General features: G+C 37.9%; 1 protein-coding gene across 1 annotated transcript; it reads left to right on the top strand.

The window, feature by feature from the left end:
• The first annotated feature begins 1285 nt into the window (after window positions 1-1285).
• LOC133556678 (TBC1 domain family member 10A-like) lies at window positions 1286-19383 on the top strand. Its single transcript, XM_061906830.1, has 10 exons — window positions 1286-1519; window positions 1739-1955; window positions 7234-7333; window positions 9389-9496; window positions 10842-10948; window positions 11041-11155; window positions 11773-11838; window positions 12212-12401; window positions 15117-15271; window positions 17587-19383. The coding sequence occupies exons 2-10, from the start codon at window positions 1774-1776 to the stop codon at window positions 18055-18057; spliced, it is 1494 nt and encodes a 497-aa protein (XP_061762814.1). The 5' UTR covers window positions 1286-1519; window positions 1739-1773; the 3' UTR covers window positions 18058-19383.
• The last annotated feature ends 1244 nt before the right edge of the window (window positions 19384-20627 follow it).

Below are 20627 nucleotides of genomic sequence, written 5' to 3'. Positions count from 1 at the left end.
GCTAGGGAGAAATGACAGATTCCAGACTCAAGTGCATTTGATGAAAGCACTTTTGTGCGTGCCACACAGCAATGCATCATCAGAGAAGGTGTTCAGCATGGTTAGAAAAATAGTGACAGAATAGAACAAGAAAGGACAATTCAACCCTTAACTCATCAGTGAGTAGATTAGTGTTATGTGTGTGTATTTGTGTAAATAAATGAACACTGAAATTCAAGTTTTTATTATATATATATATATATATATATATATATATAAGAACGGATGGACGGCTTCCCAAGGACATTATGTATGGACAACTAGCTTCTGGTTCCATACGAGGTGGTTGTCCCTCCCTCCGGTTCAAGGACACATGCAAGAGAGATCTGAAGGCGTGTAATATTCCTCAAGAGAGATCTGAAGGCGTGTAATATTCCTCTAGACAGCTGAGAGACACAGGCAGAGAACCGAAATGTCTGGCGTCAAGCGGTTGGACTGGGTATTGCAGAGGCTGATTTGAGGAGAGGCCAGCTCGCAGAGTAGAAGAGACAGGAGGAAACATACTGCAAATACCATTGCACAGCAGGAGCGGGACGAAGTATGTACACGTTTGTGCAAAGTGCAACAGGGACTATCACTCAAGAATTGGATTGTACAGCCATGCTAGGCGTTGTCAGCAAACCTGAATGTACTGTATCAACAAAACAAGTTCAAATGTGAAAATTATAATTAAATAAGTGCATTGTATAATTACAACACTCAGTAAAATTGAAAAGATATTACAAATAATTTACTAAAATAGGATGACAACTATTTAAATAAAAAAAACAATAAACTATTAATAATAATTAAAGAACCATTACAAAATAAAAATAAAAAACAAGTAAATTAAACATCACATTGAAATAAGTGTCTGACACAAGAGCGTAAATTAGCATGGTCATCTGTGACTAAGCTGCCAAGAGGGAGCTAGAATTCACTGAAAGTCAAGTATTTCCTATATATATATATATATATATACATATATATATATATATATAGGAAATACTTGACTTGGTGTATTCTAGCTGTAAATATACTCCTCCTCTCTTAACCACGCCCCCAAACATATTACTTCCTTATCTCTTTTTTCAACCAAAAATGCTTTGCTCTGATTAGGGGGTGTTTGAATAAAAAAAAAAATCACAGGGGTTACATCACTGAAAAAAGGTTGAGAACCACTGTTTTATGATACCAGTTTGGTATGAAGAAAACACTATGTTTTCCCCATACACAAATGGTAGTAACCAGAGTGGCCGCTAGGGGCATCACCAACCATTCCAATCCCGGACTCAATCACAGCACGGTTGGACAGGACTGCTGGCCGAAGCAGAATTTATTTACTGTGGAATGACAGGACGTGGAGCTCAGCCAACACTCTTTAAAGCTGACACATTAAACTGTCTGCTCACTTAATTTCTGGAAATGAATCCCAACATATCGTTAATGGACGGTGGAGCCCACGGAGAAATCCTCGAAGTTGGACTTCCAATGTGTTAACGTAAGTTTGCATTAGCATCCAAGCTAACTAGCTAGCGCTCCATTTGCGGTTGAAGTTAACGTTAAAGTCGATTTAATAGCCGTCGGTTGTATTGGTGTGACGCCCATTAATAGTTTATTAGGGGGACGTTTCATTCACACGAAGAAACATAATGGCGTCGGTGGTGTTTGAGCCGATATGTGCTTAAGGAGCAGTTTTAAAAACTTGGCTTGTCAACAGACTCGCTGACGTCAGCGAACGCCGTCCAAGCTAGCATGGCCGACCCGGAGAACGGTCGTCGCTCGGCGGATACGAGGAGCATCAGGACCGTCAGCAGCAGCCACATCGACGACGAAAGCTCGCTGGGCTCCGACTCCGAGATCAACGGCTACACCAGCGAGAGACAAACCGATAAATATGGATTTATTGGGGGAGCGCAACAGTACACGGAGGCTTCGTAAGTTTGGATTTTGATATCTACTTAATAGTCATGTGTTTTGGAGACTAATGTCGAATTTGCGCTAACCTTGTAAAATGTGTGTTTTTAAAACATCATAAATAACCGCAGTGTAGGGAAATATGAGTTACTACAATATGGGTGTGCTGGTCTGCGTGGCACAATGCGGTTATTATACTTACTCCAGGCGTGTCCATAGTGCGGCCCGAGGGCCATTTGTGGCCCCTAGCTAATTTGTTAATGGCCCCCGGCCCATTCTAAAAAATACTATAATAAAAATTTAAAACATAATTAAAGCTGCAAGCAGCGATGGACAGGACCGACTTTTGCTGGTGTTTCCTGCCTTTACCCATTCAACAGATCTTTACCTTTACGTTACCCACCTTCCCTGCATCCTGGGGTCACACTGGTGCTTCTTCCTGTCACCCGTAATGTTTGAAAAAAAGTGACGGGTTTTTACAAAACTTTTGTTTTGAAGCGGTAATTGCCAACTTCCTGTTGATTTTTGCTGAAGGGTGTCAATTATTAAAATGCAGGTCTAAGTGAGACCTACATAGAGGGTTTTTTTTAATGTCTCTCCGACACTCCTACCAGAAGTTACAAGCAGTTTTGTCTGTTTTCTTCCTAGGAGCAGTTTTGTCTGTGTTTTATTCCTAAGGGGCGCTAGAGCGCAATTTTGAGTTTTTTAAATTTTTTTATTATATCACAATTTTCGCCAGTTTGGATGTGTGTGTCCAGTTTGGTGAGTTTTGAAGCATTTTAAGGGGGTCAAATTACAGCTCTAAAAGGCAATAATGAAATTTTTTAGGAACATTTAGTTTAAAAGGGGTTCTTGGCAACTTCCTGTTGATTTTTGTTGAAGAAAGTCAGTTTATGAAATGTAGGTCTAATTCAGACCTACATGGAGGTTTTTGTTTCATGTCTGTACGACATTCCTAACGGAAGTTACAATCACTTTTGTCTGTGTTTTTTCCTAGGGGGCGCGCTAGAGTGCAATTTGGATTTTTGGGGTTTGTTTTTTATTAGATGGCAAGGTTTGCCATACCGATGTGTGTGTAGAATTTGCTGCGTTTTGAAGCATGTTAAGGGGGTCAAATTACAGCGCGAAGGTGCGGAATAGTAATAAAGAATGATAATAAACAAAGAATAAAACCTTACAGATACAATAGGGTCCTCTGTCCCAATGGGACTTTGGTCCCTAAAAAAGTGTAATAAAAGAGTAAACAGGGACATGTAACAAGAAAAAGTTACAATGTTGGCACTAATAACACGAAGCTGCCATGCGGACTGTTAATTGACCTGCTGAAGGCTCCAATTCCTTCACTGGAACAATTATACTTTCAAATATTTTGGGGGGGAAAATATTGCATATTTTGTGTGAAACAAAGTTTTCTTTCCCAAAAAGGGCATCAAACAAACAAAAAGATATGAAAAAATTATAAAATCTTATAATCAAGAGATCTACAGACTTAAGCGTTAAAAGTAAAGAAAAAAAAATATATATATATACATTTGGCTTATTTTCAACACTTATTTTTTTTCTTTTTTTATTGTTATGAATTATTGACCTATTTAGGGTTCCAATTACTTCACATCAAATATTCCACTTTGAAAGGGTTTTGACATAAAGGGCATAAACATAAAAACCAAATAAAAAAAAACTTTAGAACAACAGACAGACCTGAAGTTGATCTTGAGATTCAAGAATTAAATGAAAAAAATAATAATTTATGACTTATTTTTATGAGTGAGATCCTTCCGGAGACCGGGGACCAAACTTGAGGAAAGCCTAAAAGGTAAAAAAACCCAACAACTATTGTATTACTTTTAATACCGGTAAATAGGTTTGTTCAATGGTGCTTAAGTGGCTGTTAAAGCAAGGGACTTTATTCTGCCCCTTTCAGCCACCGTAGTAAACATTCCTTTTGATTTATTGATTAAAACTTTTATTAGTAGATTGCACAGTACAGTACATATTGCGTACAATTGACCACTAAATGGTAACACCCGAATAAGTTTTTCAACTTGTTTAAGTCGGGGTCCACGTTAATCAATTCATGGTACAAATATATACTATCAGCATAATACAGTCATCATACAAGTTAATCATCAGAGTATATACATTGAATTATTTGCATTATTTACAATCTGGGGGGTTAGGTTTTGTTGAAATCAGCACTTCAGTCGTCAACAATTGCATCGTCAGAGAAATGGACAGTAAAACAGTGTAGGTCTGACCTCTTAGGATATTTACAGCGAGCAGTGAACATAGTGAGTTCAGAAAGCATAAGAACAAGTATATACATTTGATTATTTACAATCCGGGGAGGTGGGACGTGGAGGAGGGAGGGTGTTAGTTTAGGGTTGAAGTTGCCTGGAGGTTTTCTTTTTAACAGAGAAATACTTCTAAAATGCCATAAAACAAATGCAGCAGGGTTAATAGTGCAAAAAAAAAAATTGCAATTACATAAATGCTGAATAGTCACGTAAAATGCTAAATAAAATACCATGTATTGATTAACGTGGACCCTGACTTATATAAGTGGAAAAACTTATTCGGGTGTTACCATTTAGTGGTCAATTTTACGGAATATGTACTGTACTGTACAATCTACTAATAAAAGTTTCAATCAATCAGACGATGTGAATAATGGATATTTCTCAAACCACGCGTAAACGTTTTTGTGTGTCTGTATCCGGAGTAAAACTAGGAAACAAACTGGACTAACAGTACAAGCAATGCCAAACTATTAATCAATTTAAACTATTATACAAACATCAGGTCTGGTTCAAATATAGAGATGAGGGTCTTTAATTTGACCTGCTGTTGTACTCTGTCTCAAAGTGTTTTTGATTGATTGATTGAAACTTTTATTAGTAGATTGCAAAGTACAATACATATTCCGTACGATTGACCACTAAATGGTAACACCCAAATAAGTTTTTCAACTTGTTTAAGTCCGGGTCCTTGTTAATTAATCAATTCATGGTTAACATGTGCTCAATGTTTCCTTACCGTTATTGTTATGTTGTCTATTACCATTGTTAGCATTTTGCCTATTACCATTGTTGGTATGTTCATTCTTCCTCTGTTGTTGATGCAAATTATTGTTACAGTGTAATAATTATTGTTACCTGTGGTAATGCCACCATGATACAACATTTGTATTATAATCCTTAAACAAAGTAACAGTGAAACCCACTATATTAATCACTGAATTAAGAACTGGGGGTGGGATTAAATAGGTTATCTTCTTCCCACTCTCTTACAGGCAAAACTGGACCATCATGCTTAGATATTGTACATTACCTTTTGCATTATATTATTTATATTATTACATGTTGTTTACCTTGTACTTTTTTTCATGTCTTTGCCTGAAATGAATAAATAAATGAAAAATTAAATGAAAAAAACCAAAACAGAACAAACCTTACTAAAACAGCTGCATGAAAGAAATCGCTTCAAGTTTGCGAACAAAACAAGTTTGTCAGGCTACCAGGGGAGCCAAACCTGACGGTTGTCTGCTTTGATGCACATTCATTTTAATGAGAACAATAGATGCGTAAACCAGTCGCTATTTAATTTTGTAAAATGGTACGTCCAAGTCATTAACAAAGATAAGGAGAAAATGTACTTTTTCATTCTGCCCCTCAAGAAGGTCAAACGTTTCCCTTTGTTCTTTGAACTTTCAGCATTTCTTGCATGCAGTTGTTTTTGGTGTGGGTGTGCATGTGTGTGTTGGGCTATTGTAGCATCTTTATTTTTTTATTCCATCGCAAGGATATTTAACTAAATTGTTTTTGGGGCCACATTTCCAGAAAGCTAAGAACCGGGGGGCCAGACTTCTATGTCTTATTTTGTATATTCCTGAGAACCAGTATCCTCTATTGTAAACATTCAATTTTAGTTTATTTATTTTGTCAGAGTTACAGGAGCGCTCTGCTGTTTTTTTTAAGATTCTGCAAAAAAGCTAGTAAAAAAGCATCTCTACTACAAGTTTTTTTTAACAATCCGCTGCAAAAATGTGAGTCTCACACAAGTGGTATATACTCAACTTGTGGGCTATATATAATATATATAATAAATATATAATAAATAAGTTGAACAAATAACTACTGACTGCATATGAAGTAAACAAGCTAAAGCAACACCTTAGTTACGTGATATATGTAACTGCCAAAAAGGAGAGGACTTAAAGGGGTCCCTTCAGGAATGCCTGTTATGTAACTCACAAGTTTAGACCCCAGTGTTGTACTGTATGTTTGCTAGAAAGTTTAAAATGTCAATGCAATGATCTGCCAATTTGTTTACGGTGCTCCAAGTTTTTCTATACAACAGAAGCACTCTTGTGTTTTTAGGAATTTGCTGCAAAAATAGGTGTCCCTTAAGTTTTGAACTGAACTCGGTGTGCCAGTATGGTGTCATTCCCGGGTCGGATTTGACCCCCTGGCTGCCAGTTGAATATCCCTTGGCTAGAGGATTTATGGCATTGCACTGCAGTATTTTAAATTTTCCCACTGCGTCTGTTTAATAATGTTTGGGGGTTTTGCAGCATTTGTTTTTTCCCCTGTCAACCACCGTACTTCACAACCTACAGTAGGTTGTATGAAGAAGCTTCCCTTTGTTTTAAAATAGTCCTTTTTCCCAAATCAAGGATTAACGGCGTTCTCCTAAAACTGTAGATTACAGAAACATTATTTTTCCTGATCCACATGGTCCAATATCTTTTGTAAATAAAAGGGAGTCACCTAAAAATAGCCCACTTTTGAAGTGATGCAAACCTTCAATTACGTGCTTTTGCTGATGAGATAATTGCATAGTTGAAACAGCATAAGGCCTCACTGGTAATGTTATGTTAGACTTGTCTTCATTTTTTTTTTCTCTCGAAGCGTTTTATGTGGTACTCTATTTTGGTGTGGGAGACTGTAAATATATGAGTTACAGAAAGACACCAAAACTATAAGTTGAAACAAAGTTTATTCTATTCTTTATTTACATTACTATATTTAATTGTATTTTTTAAACAAGTCTTTGGATGTTAAATTGCCCACACATGAGCAATGACCACAAAACCAGCTGCTAAAAAATGACACCATCACGATCCACCCTAAATACAAAGCTTTTGATTTTAACAGACTTCTCTGAAGGCTTATGCTTCACAACTGACAATTACCTAATGCTTACTTCAAACCTTTTTATAGTTCTGTTTGTTGAACCAAATAACTTGTGTTTACATAGTGTGAACTCATCTATCCTCTGTTTTTATGTGTGCCTTAGAGCCTTGGATGTGCCTCCAGCAGTGCTGAGGCAAAGGGAAGTGAAGTGGCTGGATATGCTCAATCATTGGGACAAGTGGATGATCAAGAGATACAACAAGGTCAGGCCTATGTTAACTATATAACAGTAATAACACTATGTCATGTGGCTTCCACGGGTTCAACATTGAGATGTGACTGCTTCTGCACAGCTGTTATCTTAAACACCATCATCTCCAGTGCTTTTTGTGCAACAATTTATTTCATTGCAAAAGCTAGATCTTGTTTTGTCATTGCTCTCAACATCATGTTCAGTCCATATTTCAGTATTTGTATGCAAGGTTTTGTTTATACTTGCAAGATGCATTTTTTCATTTCTTTTAAGTATTGTATTCTACAACAGGTTCACATATTGTGTATTTTATACCAGTACTATACATTTAAAGGCAGACTAGCCGTACCTGTTTCAGTTCTTGCTATAGTTAGGTTTAGAAAATACCTACCAATTTTTTCTGACTGCAGAGTTCACCGGGATATAAGCAGCACCCACTAAAATTCACAGCAAAATATTTTTTCCATATATTAACCGCCCCTGACTATAAGCCGCTGATATATATGTTGTGAACTGAGTTGTTTACACAGAAATATTCTGTAAATGTTTATTTACATATCTTAATTGTTTCCAAACGGAGCTTGTAACATGGCAGCCAAACGGCTGATCCAATAAAACAGAAGTCATCATCATGAACCTAATCGCTGTGGAAGCCAGCTCTCCAATCAGCTAAATAGACTCTTTCCACTGTGACATCTTGTTTAGTTTACTAAGGAATATGCGAAACCTAAACGATACAAAAAGAATGCTGTTTTAATGTAATAATACTAACAATGGTAAACTTAGATTAGATTAGATCAGATAGTACTTTATTTATTCCTTCAGGAGAGTTCCTTCAGGAAAATTAAAATTTTTAGCACAATCCCATTCAAGATCAGACGAACATTACAGGGAGACGGGTCAGCATAGTAGCTAATGCTAACAACGCTAGCGTTCGACTCCTTACATCACAATAGCACGTACAAAAATACATGAAAAAAACTAATACTGACCTCACACATGGGACAGTTTAGTAAGTAGTACCCGTTTTAGTTATATTCTAAAACTTACAAATGTTGGTTGTAGTTATGAATACAGAATCCATAGGAGTGGAACCCTATTGAAGGCTGGAATATTTAACAGCACTCTACTTTCGGTTGAAAGCACCAAATGGAAGAACACCGCAGCACCTGCATTGAGCAAATTAGGTCAAAAGATGGCGCCATAGCACAGACAAAAAAACACCTCATTGTGTTTGCTTGTTTTTAAAAAATTATTATGGCGGTCGGCGAAGACAAATCCACAAATTAGTCACGCTTCTTATAAGCCGCAGGGTCCAAAGTGTAGGAAATAAGTAATGGCTTATAGTCCTGAATCTATGGTACTTTAAGAAAATTCTTGTCTTCAGTAAAAGCAATACCAAAAGTAACAAAAATATACACAAAATACTACAGTAAGTATGTGCAGTACAGTTGTAATTATGCTTTCTTCCACTTGCGTATTGGAATGCATGAGAAAATATGAGACACTAAACAGTTTATCACAGAGCTGCAACTTTATCTCATTTCCTTCACAGCATAGCAGGATTGACCTATGCGTTCTTCTTCACAATACACACCATGTGACAAAAAATACACAGTGTCATATTCTGGGTGGGGCTCAAGTGATGTTATATGACTGGCATGACAACAGGCTGGGTAAACATTGTGCGTGTAGATAATATTTACCCCCGAGCATAGACAAAAGCGGATTTAGCTGAACATTGGGTTAATTTGCTTATTGTGTAGATAATACAGATGGTACACCTGCTCACATGCCACCAATATCAGGAAGTACACATTACAATTGTGTTCTCCTTTTTGAAGCTACGTGCACGTGTTGGTAGTACACTGATAACACCTGCAGTGTTACAACTTTCACCATTCTGTCACGTCAACACCTAATTGTGCACACTACACAGTAGCTATATTTCTTATATTGAATTTTTTTACATTTTCATTTCTGCTTAGTAAAAATACACTTTTTTACACCCATTTTCTTCTGTGTTTTGCTTCATTTTGTGACTTTGTTCTCCTTTTCGGTCCAGGTGAGGCTTCGTTCCCAAAAAGGAATCCCTCCTTCCCTGCGAGGCCGTGCATGGCTCTACCTTTCAGGGGGAAAGGTCAAAAAAGAGCAGAACCAAGGAAAGTTTCAGGTCAGACACATTCCTCTTTCACTTCCTATTCTCTTATGATATGGATCATTTCAGGTTTCAGTTTCATTTGAAAGGGTCACAGAAACGGTTGTACTACTGTTCTGTGGTAAAGGCCTGCTGAAACCTACTACTACCGACTACGCAGTATGATAGTTTATACATCAATGATGAAATATTAACATTGCAACACGTGCCAATACGGCCGGTTTAGTTTACTAAATTACAATTTAAAATTTCCCGCGGAGTTTCCTGCTGAAAACGTTGCGGAATGATGATGCGTGTTTGTGACGTTATTGGTTGGAGGGGACATATTAGCCCAGCACCACTTGCGGCTAAAAGTCATCTCTTTTCATCGTGCAATTACACAGTATTTTGGACATCTGTGTTTCTGAATCTTTTGGAATTTGTTCAATTAATAATGGAGAAGTCAAGGAAAAAAAATGGAGTTGGGAAGCTTTAGCCTTTAGCCACACAAACACACAGTGTTTCCTTGTTTAAAATTCCCGGAGGTAAAGCTTTACTAAGGATCAGAGCGGTCAAGCGAACATTGTTCCCGACCACTTGTCAACCGGCAGGTTTCGGTGAGAAAATTGTGGTTAAAAAGTTGCCTATTACCGGAGATCAGCGGAGCTTCTGTCCTTCTGCAGCTTTGTGACTTCTCTCAGAGACTGGCTTCAACACACCCGTGGACAGGTACTATTTAACTCACTAAAACACTAGCAACACAATAGAAAGATAAGGGATTTCCCAGAATTATCCTATTAAATGTATCTAAAAACATCTGAATCGCTCCCACTGTAATCGCCTTTTTTTTTTAACTTTTTTTTTTATATATTCCTTCACTCTAAATTTCCTCATTCATGAATCTTTCATCCTCGCTCAAATTAATGGGGAAATTGTCGCTTTCTCGGTCCGAATAGCTCTTGCTGCTGGAGGCTCACATTATAAATAATGTGAGGATGTGAGGAGCCCTCATACAGGTGACGTCATCGTCTGTTACTTCTGGTAAAGGCAGGGCTTTTTTATTAGCGACCAAAAGTTGCGAACTTTATCGTCGATGTTCTCTACTAAATACTTTCAGCAAAAATATGGCAATATCGCGAAATGATCAAGTATGACACATAGAATGGACTTGATATCCCCATTTAAATAAGAAAATCTAATTTCAGTAGGCATTTAAGTGCACAGAAGCAGGTGGTCATTCTGCATTTGAAAATGTTGCAAAGTCTCTGTTAGAAGGAGGCTGTACAGTAGAACATGTTCATCAGGCAAAATATCGCAATTTTTCCTGGCAAGCCTCATTTTGGAAAAACTTTTATAGCCACTTTCATGTGTTCCTCTCTAGGAGTTGGATAGCCAGCCAGGGGATCCAAAATGGCTTGATGTGATTGAAAAAGACCTGCATCGACAGTTTCCATTCCACGAGATGTTTGTGTCACGAGGAGGACACGGGTAAAACAGAAGTTAAATGACCCCCAAAACAGGTGTGTTTATATATATAAATGTGTATATTAGTCTAAATACTGTTGTGTATCCGTGCACAGGCAGAAGGACCTTTTCCGTGTTCTAAAGGCCTACACTTTATACAGACCAGAGGAGGGATACTGTCAGGCGCAGGCTCCCATTGCTGCTGTGTTACTCATGCACATGCCTGCCGAGGTACCGTACATCACTCCCACATTTCACTCCCAAACACTTGCACTCATCCTTTCATATGAATGTGCTGGAAGTCTCTTTTTTTAATATTGAAGTGCTCTGTTTTGATAGGACCTTGATACAGTTCAAACTCAAGAGCAGAAGCGAATGATATCATCAGCATACAAAATCACTTCGCTTTGGTAGCGCCAGTAGTCGAAGTCAAACCTTAGTGTTTCTAATCTCTTTCTTTACTTCCGGACATAACAGACACCGGTAACCTAGGAGACCGTCTTGCCGTTTCCCAGTTGTCGCCCCAACACTTTACATGTTGTGGCTGTATATTTGTTGTACATGCTGTACGCTTTATCATACTGAAAAAGAAATAGGCTTTCTGAATGAATTAACCACCCATAAAATTACCTAATCACATGCACAATCTAAAAAAATATGAATTCAAAACGTATGTCTAAAATTATGCCCTTTCATGTTCACTTAGCACCATGAAAAAGAATAACTATAACTACCAATAAGAAGCCTATTGTTAAATTAATATCCCCCTGGCATACAAGACGGAATGAAGTTATCAATATGAATACAGGCATTGATTAAACCATAACATCACTGTCTGTTTCCCACAGGATGCCTTCTGGGGGCTGGTGCAAATTTGTGAGAAGTACCTTCCTGGTTACTACAGCCCGGGCCTGGTGAGAAACGAGGAATATTTTAGTGTCTAGTACAAGCACAAACTGTAGATACAAATATGACACAAAGAACACAAGGGCGTAACAGTAATGTGGTTATAACAAGCGGTTTTGGGTGATTAATCCTACCTTGCGTTTTCTCATACTGTCATTATTGTCCTTTGACATTATTCATCTCGATTGGAAACAAGATGTACTCCTAATAGTGAGGAGGTTGTGTAATCCCCACTGTCATGCTAAAGCCTGCAGTAATACGATGTGTTTGGACTGGTTTTCTAACAGTTGAACGTCCATGTGCTGATCTGGTTTCAGGCAGGACAAATCCCAGTATGTTTGGTTGCCCTGTTAATGCCTCTCATGTCTGTATCTCTCCTAGGAAGCAATACAGTTGGATGGAGAGATCCTATTTGCTCTGCTCAGACGCGTCTCCCCACTTGCCTACCGGCATCTGGAAAAACACAAGATCGACCCCATCCTCTACATGACTGAATGGTTTATGTGTGCCTTCTCCAGAACGCTGCCATGGGCCTCAGTGCTGCGTGTCTGGGACATGTTCCTCTGTGACGGTAATGCTTGAATTTATTATGCAAATCCAAATGACGATGTTCAAACATTACCTACAGATTTGTTGGTTATATATAAGTAAGTTCATAGGCAATCAATGAACATGTGTGCACATTTTATGCACATGTAGAGCAAGTACACTGCAGTGGTACCTCCGCTTATGAGTTTAATTGGTTCAGTGACACAAGATGATAGTACCTCAAGTCACTGTTCCCCATTGAAATTAATTAAAACTAATGTAGTAGGTGCTTGTCCCCCCCATGCCGCCCAGAAAAAAAAACCTAGCACAATTTTAACATGTAACGTGCCTTTTTAAAAAGAAAAATACACTTTTAGAAAGGAAATATTGTATAAAAACAATAAAATACAGTGTTTTAACCACAGCTTCAGACTAGACTTATAATGCTTCGCCAAGTGGGCTACACGCATGTCACGCTCTTGGTACTGTTTTTAATTAAATTAATATCATCGCACTCTCCTCCACACACACTTTTTTGTTTCTATGGTTGGAAAAACTAAGTTATGTCTTGCTTGCTATTAGCCTATATTGGTTGTATCTTCACTGTTCACCTCACCAACTAGTGGGGGGAAACTCTGAATCCACATTGATTTTTTTCACGCAATGTACAGCATGACAATAACATAGACACAGTTTGTACACCAACATAATCTGGAGCTGGAGACCTGACTACTGTATATATTGGTGATGTGTCGTTCGCAAAGTATGCCGCCCTTCGAAGCAACTGTTTTGACGAAAACTGTCTTGTGGGGTCTATTTTTGTCCCCATCTGTGTTTCTGTTGAAGCTGAACATAATTGGTCAAAATGTGTGGTTATGTGTGTGTGTCAACTCTGAGGGGAAGGGTTACACGCACAGCACTGCCATTAGCACACAAACAATAAGAGGTGGTACGTTTTAATTTTCCTGAAGGAATCAATAAAGTACTATCTATCTACTACACATTAGGGTTGTACAATATACCGGTACTAAAAGTACCATGATACTAATTAATTGAAATCGATAGTATACTACCTTTGAAAAATACCGGCACCGTTCTTTCATCGAAATGCCGCTGTGCGGTGTTGATTAGACAGCTAAGGCGCATAATGTTTTGTGATAAAAAACACACACAAAGTGCTTACAAGCAATAACATTATGGAGAGGAAGAATGGCAAAAGACGGCAATTCTACGGTTTAATAAAGTGGGGTGTATGAAGCCCAATATGGAGGTATTTGGGCTTCAAACCCATCAATAAAGGTGACACTTTAAACAGGGAGGCGCTATGCTGCAAGTGTTGCTTTAAAACACACCTTGTGAAACGTGGCGATTAGTGTTACCACCGCTGCTTCAAACTTAGGTATATATTTAATTAATAAGCATTCACATCTGCACAATGAGTTATAAATAGTGACAGGTAATAATGTAGTTGTTACACCTGTCCTGCTGTCCGGCCCCGGTGCAAACCGCAGTCGTGGAGCACAGGGCAGACGTTCCTTCCAGGGTCGATGTTTTCGTCAGGTGCAGCACCCTTCACTTTACCCGGCAATGGGTCTGCTAATCTCCGCTCTCAGGTCAGAATGACGAGGTCGCCGATTTGTGACTATCTGGTTGATTTATTAATAGTTTTGCAGGACACAACCAGACCCGTTCATCCTTCTGCTGCGCAGTGCATGCACTCCTTCTCTCTCTCTTTACTCGCCCACTCACTCACTGACGTCACTCAGGCAACCAGTTGCCATTCTCGCAAACACACATACGCTACTTTCATGAGTTAATCAGGTCCCTTGTTGTGCACATGTAAATACGTAGACACGCACACAACTGCTTGGATTGATGCCAAATATTAGCAGAGTTAAAACTGCCCAGTTAGCGTCAACCAATTAAAATAAAATGTCTGAATTTTGTAACATTCCTAAAATTTGTGTTTTGTCTTTAACAATGTGTGTCTTGCCTGCTACATGCCTTATGTGTACTTGTATCCTTAGTTTGTTTTTAGTATACTTACTAGTACGGTAATCATATTTTTCCTAAAGCACAGACCAGGAGTGACAACCATAAATCATGAAGCATTTAATATAATGTCAATAAAGTTTTTTATTCTATTCCAAACTAATCCTTGATTATGGCACACTATAATTAATATATAATAGTAAATTGTTCTTTGAGTGTAACACGAAAAGGCCAATAAGTTTGATGTCTTTTAATCCATATTCTAGTGCAATAGGAAACATACTGATCACCATGAATTGATTAACTTGGACCCCGACTTAAACAAGTTGAAAAACTTATTCGGGTGTGACCATTTATTGGTCAATTGTGCAGAATATGTACTGTACTGTGCAATCTACTAATACAAGTTTCAATCAATCAAACGGTATGTTTATTCTGTTGTAAGATTTTCCGTTAAAACAAAGCCAATATTGACATTTTTTGTAGTTCCCTTTATTTGGAAAAGTATAACAAAGTATCGATACACAGTTGTACAACCTTACTACACATATGTTGCTAGTTATACAATTAAAGCAACAAAAGATCCTAAGAAAACATTTGGCAGCCAAAATTCACATAACTAATATATCAGCTGGTGATTATTACTGAATGTTTTTACTCATACTTCTGCATTTCATAGAAAATGTAGGGGAAAATCCTATAGATTGCTTGGCCTACAAAATAGGTTGAATAGGTTCCACACTAAAAGCATTTGTTTTTCCCGCAGGTGTGAAAATAATCTTCAGAGTGGGCTTAGTGCTACTAAAGTGCATGCTGGGTAGTCGTGAGAAGCTGAAGGCCTGCCAGGGCCAGTATGAAACCATGGAGCTTCTCCGCGCCATAGAACCTCGATACATGCAGGAGGGCTTCCTTGTCCGGGAGGTAAGTGCAGCAATATGGAGCATGCTATAGAAATAATTTTTTTCATTTTTCAAAAACTGACATTGCACAGGGTACAATATAACAGTAAAAAATAAAAATAAAAAGTGGGAAAACAGAACAAATGCAGTCTAAAATGTACACAGAAAGCAGGAATACAAGAATAAAATATTATAATGTGATTGATGAGCTAGGGAGGGGTTTAGGGCACGTCCAACCGGCAGGATGCCACGGGGAATACCCAGGACACGTTGGGAAGACTATGTCTCCCGGCTGGCCTGGGAACGCCTCCGGATACCCCGAGAGGAGCTGGACCTAGTGGCTGGGGAGAGGGAAGTCTGGGCTTCTCTGCTTAGGCTGCTGCCCCCGTGACCCGACCTCAGATAAGCGGAAGAAAATTGATGGATGGATGGAATGTCATTGAATGTAAAAATTTTAAAGAGTTATGTTTTATTTGTTTAATTAGCTTCAAGTGATCTTTCACAGGTTAGCATGACCACTAGCTGACATGCAAAGGGTCAGATAAATAGTTTAATAAATCAGCAGTCTTTGAAAGACTCATCCACAGATAAGCGTGCATGAAATGTTTTGATACACAACTTAGATCTTCATTGCTTTGTGTATGTTGACATATGAACTTGAAAATATTACACCAAAATTCAGAGCTGGTTTATTTGTAGCTGTAAAAAATACTTAAAGGCCTACTGAAATGAGATTTCCTTATTTAAACGGGGATAGCAGGTCCATTCTATATGTCATACTTGATCATTTCACGATATTGCCATATTTTTGCTGAAAGTATTTAGTAGAGAACATCGACGATAAAGTTCGCAACTTTTGGTCGCTAATAAAAAAGCCTTGCCTTTACCGGAAGTAGCAGACGATAACGTCACCGGTGTGAGGGCTCCTCACATCCTCAAATTGTTTATAATGTAAACCACCAGCAGCAAGAGCGATTCAGACCGAAAAAGTGACGATTTCCCCATTAATTTCAGTGAGGATGAAAGATTTGTGGATGAGGAAAGTTAGAGTGAAGGACTAAAAAAAAAAAAAAAGGCGACGGTTTCAGGCTGCGGCAATGGGAGTGTTTCAGATGTAATTAGACACATTTGTTAGGATAATTCTGGAAGATCCCTCATCTGCTTATTGTTTTAATAGTGTTTTAGGGAGATTCTAAAGTCGTACCTGAAAGTCGGATGGCTGCGGTGAACGCCAGTGTCTCTGAGAGAAGCCTAGGAGCCAAGATCACAGCTGCCTTTTTGAGTTGCAGGAGGAGGTCGCATAATCCACTGCAGTCTCCGGTAAAAGCCGACTTAATATCACAATTTTCCCATCCAAAAACTTGCTGGTTGACGTAGAGAAACATGTTCGCTCGACCGCTCTGTGTTAAAGCTTCACAACAAACAGAAACACCGGCTGTGTTTCGGTTGCTAACAGTAGCTGCAATCCACAGCTTTCCACCAACAGCATTCTTATTTGACGTCTCCATTATTAATTGAACAAATTGCAAAAGATTCAGCAACACAGATGTCCAAAATACTGTGTAGTTATGCGATGAAAAGAGACGACTTTTAGCCGTGTGTGGTGCTGGGCTGAAATGTTCGCTCCAACCAAAGACGTCACAAGCACGCGTCAACATAAGCGTCATCATTCCGTGACGTTTTCAACAGGTGACCTCGCGGGAAATTTAAAATTGCAATTTAGTAAACTAAAAAGGCCGTATGGGCATGTGTTGCAATGTTAATATTTCATCATTGATATATAAACTATCTGACTGCGTGGTCGGTAGTAGTGGGTTTCAGTAGGCCTTTAAGTTTGAATTGTAAATATTTAAATATTTTTTCTGACTTATTATATTAGAATAATGTTAAACTTTTCACGGTGGGAATCTTTAGTATATTTGCTGGTTATTTGCTGTGTAGATACTTTTGCTACTAGCGCAATATGATTTATGACCACTGTAAATATCATGCCACCTGGACTTCTGCCACCTGCAGGGCAGAAGTCCACAGGCTGTTCTGAATCAGTCGTAGTGAATTTATGGACTGCAGAGAATTAGTGGTGTTCACATCCAGAATTGCTCGGCCGGTCTTTATATTGCTGTTGTGAGCGTCCAGCCTTATAATAAGCAGTCTATGCGACTTGACCACCGGTGACCCTGCCAGAGGCCTTTGGCATTCACTGATTAAGTAACAAAGTTGAACACAAAGGCCAGACATGGAAAGAACTTAGTGTGTTTCCTGTGAAGGGCTGCTCTGTGCCTTACAAAATGCTCTCAATGACTCATTTGTGTGTGAATACGCGTGTCTTCCTGACAGATCCTGGAAGTGCCAATTACAGCGCGAGACGTGGAAAGGGAGCATCACTCCCAGCTCAAGCGCTGGAAAAAGAACCACGGAGAGCTCAGTTTCAAGTCACCTCCCAGGATGCACGGTGCCCGTCTCATCATGTTGGCTGACCCGCCGCGGCGCCAGGACCTGCAGCAGCACCCCACCATCTTGGTGCAGGAAGTGGAGCTCAGCCAGCAACTGAAGAAGGGCAAGGAGCAGAAAAACAAGAAGAAAAGTGGGAAGTCCCAGCTCCACGAGGAGATTCCAAACCCTTACCCTCTTCCCAGTGCGGCACCGCCACCACCCGATTATGCACCAGCCCCTCCTCCAGTTCTAAACAAGCCCTCAGAGACTGAAACTAAACCACTTCATCCGGAGCACACACCTTGTGCAGAAGAGACTCCTCTTCAACAATCTACCCAAAGCCTTAACAGCACAGAGCAAGATACATACCTGTAGCTCTGAAGTTGTGTGTTTGAATGTGTGTGGAAAAAAAACACCAGCATCCTTCAGCCAACCTGTCATGGATAAGTGTTGGACATCCTAGAGCAGCATTTTATTGTGTGATGGCGTTCAACTCCCGTGTAAGACACTCTTTATTTCCTCCTGACTGGCGTGAAGCTCTCTCCAACAAACATCTCCACATTGTGTCCTCATGGTCACTGACTTCCTGGGAGACTCGCACAATTTCTTTTGGGTGTTGGGGAACCAAAAAGTGCCAAAACTAGTGTATGTTTTATGTCCACACAGATCCAACACTATATTTGAAAGTTTACCACAGATGTGAGTTTTCCAACCACTTTCACTAGTGAGTAGTGTTTATGAAGGGTTTTCATCACTAGGGGGCAACCTGGCAGTTGCCTTTCCTTCTACATTCCCTGTTGGTGGAGTTGACCACATTTAATTTGGGAGATTATATTTCTGAGAGAGTCGTTTTTGTTTTTAATCTTCACTTTAAACACTTTATCATTTCAGTTTTATATTGTCTTACATTTACATTCAAATCTGTTACTGATCTTTTTCGTTATTTATTCCGTATTCTCTATCACACAAGCCTTGCTGATACACAAATTGCCCTCTCCCCCCTGACCATCCAATTATCACTTGGTATTTAAAGTGATCCTCTTCAACACCACAGTCACTGTGCCACATTGTGCAGCTTTGAAGCATAGATCAGCAACAAGAAGACTTCATAAACAGTGCAAGTGCAACGCCACATGTTTGTCAGTATAACTAATGGCTTTGTGTGTGCACTTCCTCTCAGAACTTGCTCATTTTTATAGTGGTGCTGACCTAACGTTTGGGATTGTTTGGAATTTCTCCACTTGGAGCATTTTGACTTTTTTCTTATAAATCTTGCTGAAAGTTCTAAAGCAGATCAAGCTGTTCAAGGCTTATTCCATTTCTACAATATATATTTGTTTCTACTTTGGGTGGGTATATTTCATTATTTACTCATTTCCACTCTCTTTTTCCCAATTGCCTTATGTTCTATTAAGTAAACATTTGTGATGACATTTTATTTCAGGGTTTAATGCAAACCAATCAGAATTTTTTTTACATTGTATCAATTTATGACACTAGGTAAAAAAAACATTGATGTCACCAAGTAGGCAACAATCATATGTACTATAAATGGATCTCTTTGTGGAAAATAATCCTAAATATTTTATATTTAGCTTTTTCAGGATTATAAAAAGGTATAAATGACAACCAAGACGCACTTTGGAGAATCACAATGTTGGGGTTTTCTCAAATAAAATGTTTAAAGCAAATTTAAAACAACCTGTCATCAATGGTGTATTTTTTTAATCTATATTTTTAAATATCTTGTCTAATATTTTTTTACTACATATTTTTTTAATATTTTAAAAAACATGTTCAATAAATATATATATATATATGAATATATATATCATATATATATATGAATATTAATATATATATATATATATATGTATGTATACATATATATTAGGGGTGTGGGAAAAAATCGATTCGAATCGAATACGTTGTGCAATTCAGAATCGATTCTCATTTTTAAAAAATCGATTTTTATTTTATATTTATTTTTTTATCAATCCAACAAACCACTACACAGAAATACCATAACAATGCAATCCAATTCCAAAACCAAACCTGACCCAGCAACACTCAGAACTGCAATAAACAGAGCAATTGAGGAGACACAAACGACACAGGACAAACCAAAATTAGTGAAACAAAGATGAATATTATCAACAACAGTATCAATATTAGTTATAATTTCAGCATAGCAGTGATTAAAAATCCCTCATTGACATTATCATTAGACATGTATAAAAATAAAAATAGAACAATAGTATCACAGTGGCTTACACTTGCATCGCATCTCATAACCTTGACAACACACTGTGTCCAATATTTTCACAAAGATAAAATAAGTCATATTTTTGGTTCGTTTAATAGTTAAAACAAATTTACATTATTGCAATCAGTTGATAACATTGTCCTTTACAATTATAAAAGCTCTTTTTAAAAAAAAATCTACTACTCTGACTGCATGCCAGCAGACTGGGGTAGATCCTGCGGAAATCCTATGTATTGAATGAATACAGAATCGTTTTGAATCGGAAAAATATCGTTTTTGAATCGAGAATCGAATCGAATCGAATCGAAAAATTCAATATATTATCGAATCATGACCCCAAGAATCGATATTGAATCGAATTGTGGGACACCCAAAGATTGACAGCCCTAATATATATTCATTTATACATATATATATATACACTGTATATATATATATATATATATATATATATATATATATATATATGAATATATTATATACAAATGAATATATATTAGGGCTGTGGAAATATATGTATGTATGTGTGTGTGTATATATATATATATATATATATATATATATATATATATATATATATATATATATATATATATATATATATATATATATATATATATATATATATATATATATATATATATATATATATATCAGCACATTTTGACTTTTTGGCCAT

The sequence above is a fragment of the Nerophis ophidion genome, linkage group LG07 (genome assembly GCF_033978795.1).
Source record: "Nerophis ophidion isolate RoL-2023_Sa linkage group LG07, RoL_Noph_v1.0, whole genome shotgun sequence".
NCBI classification, from domain to species: Eukaryota; Metazoa; Chordata; class Actinopteri; order Syngnathiformes; family Syngnathidae; genus Nerophis; species Nerophis ophidion.
The sequence above is the reverse complement of the archived record's forward strand: the minus strand, read 5'-3'. Positions and strand labels throughout refer to the sequence as shown.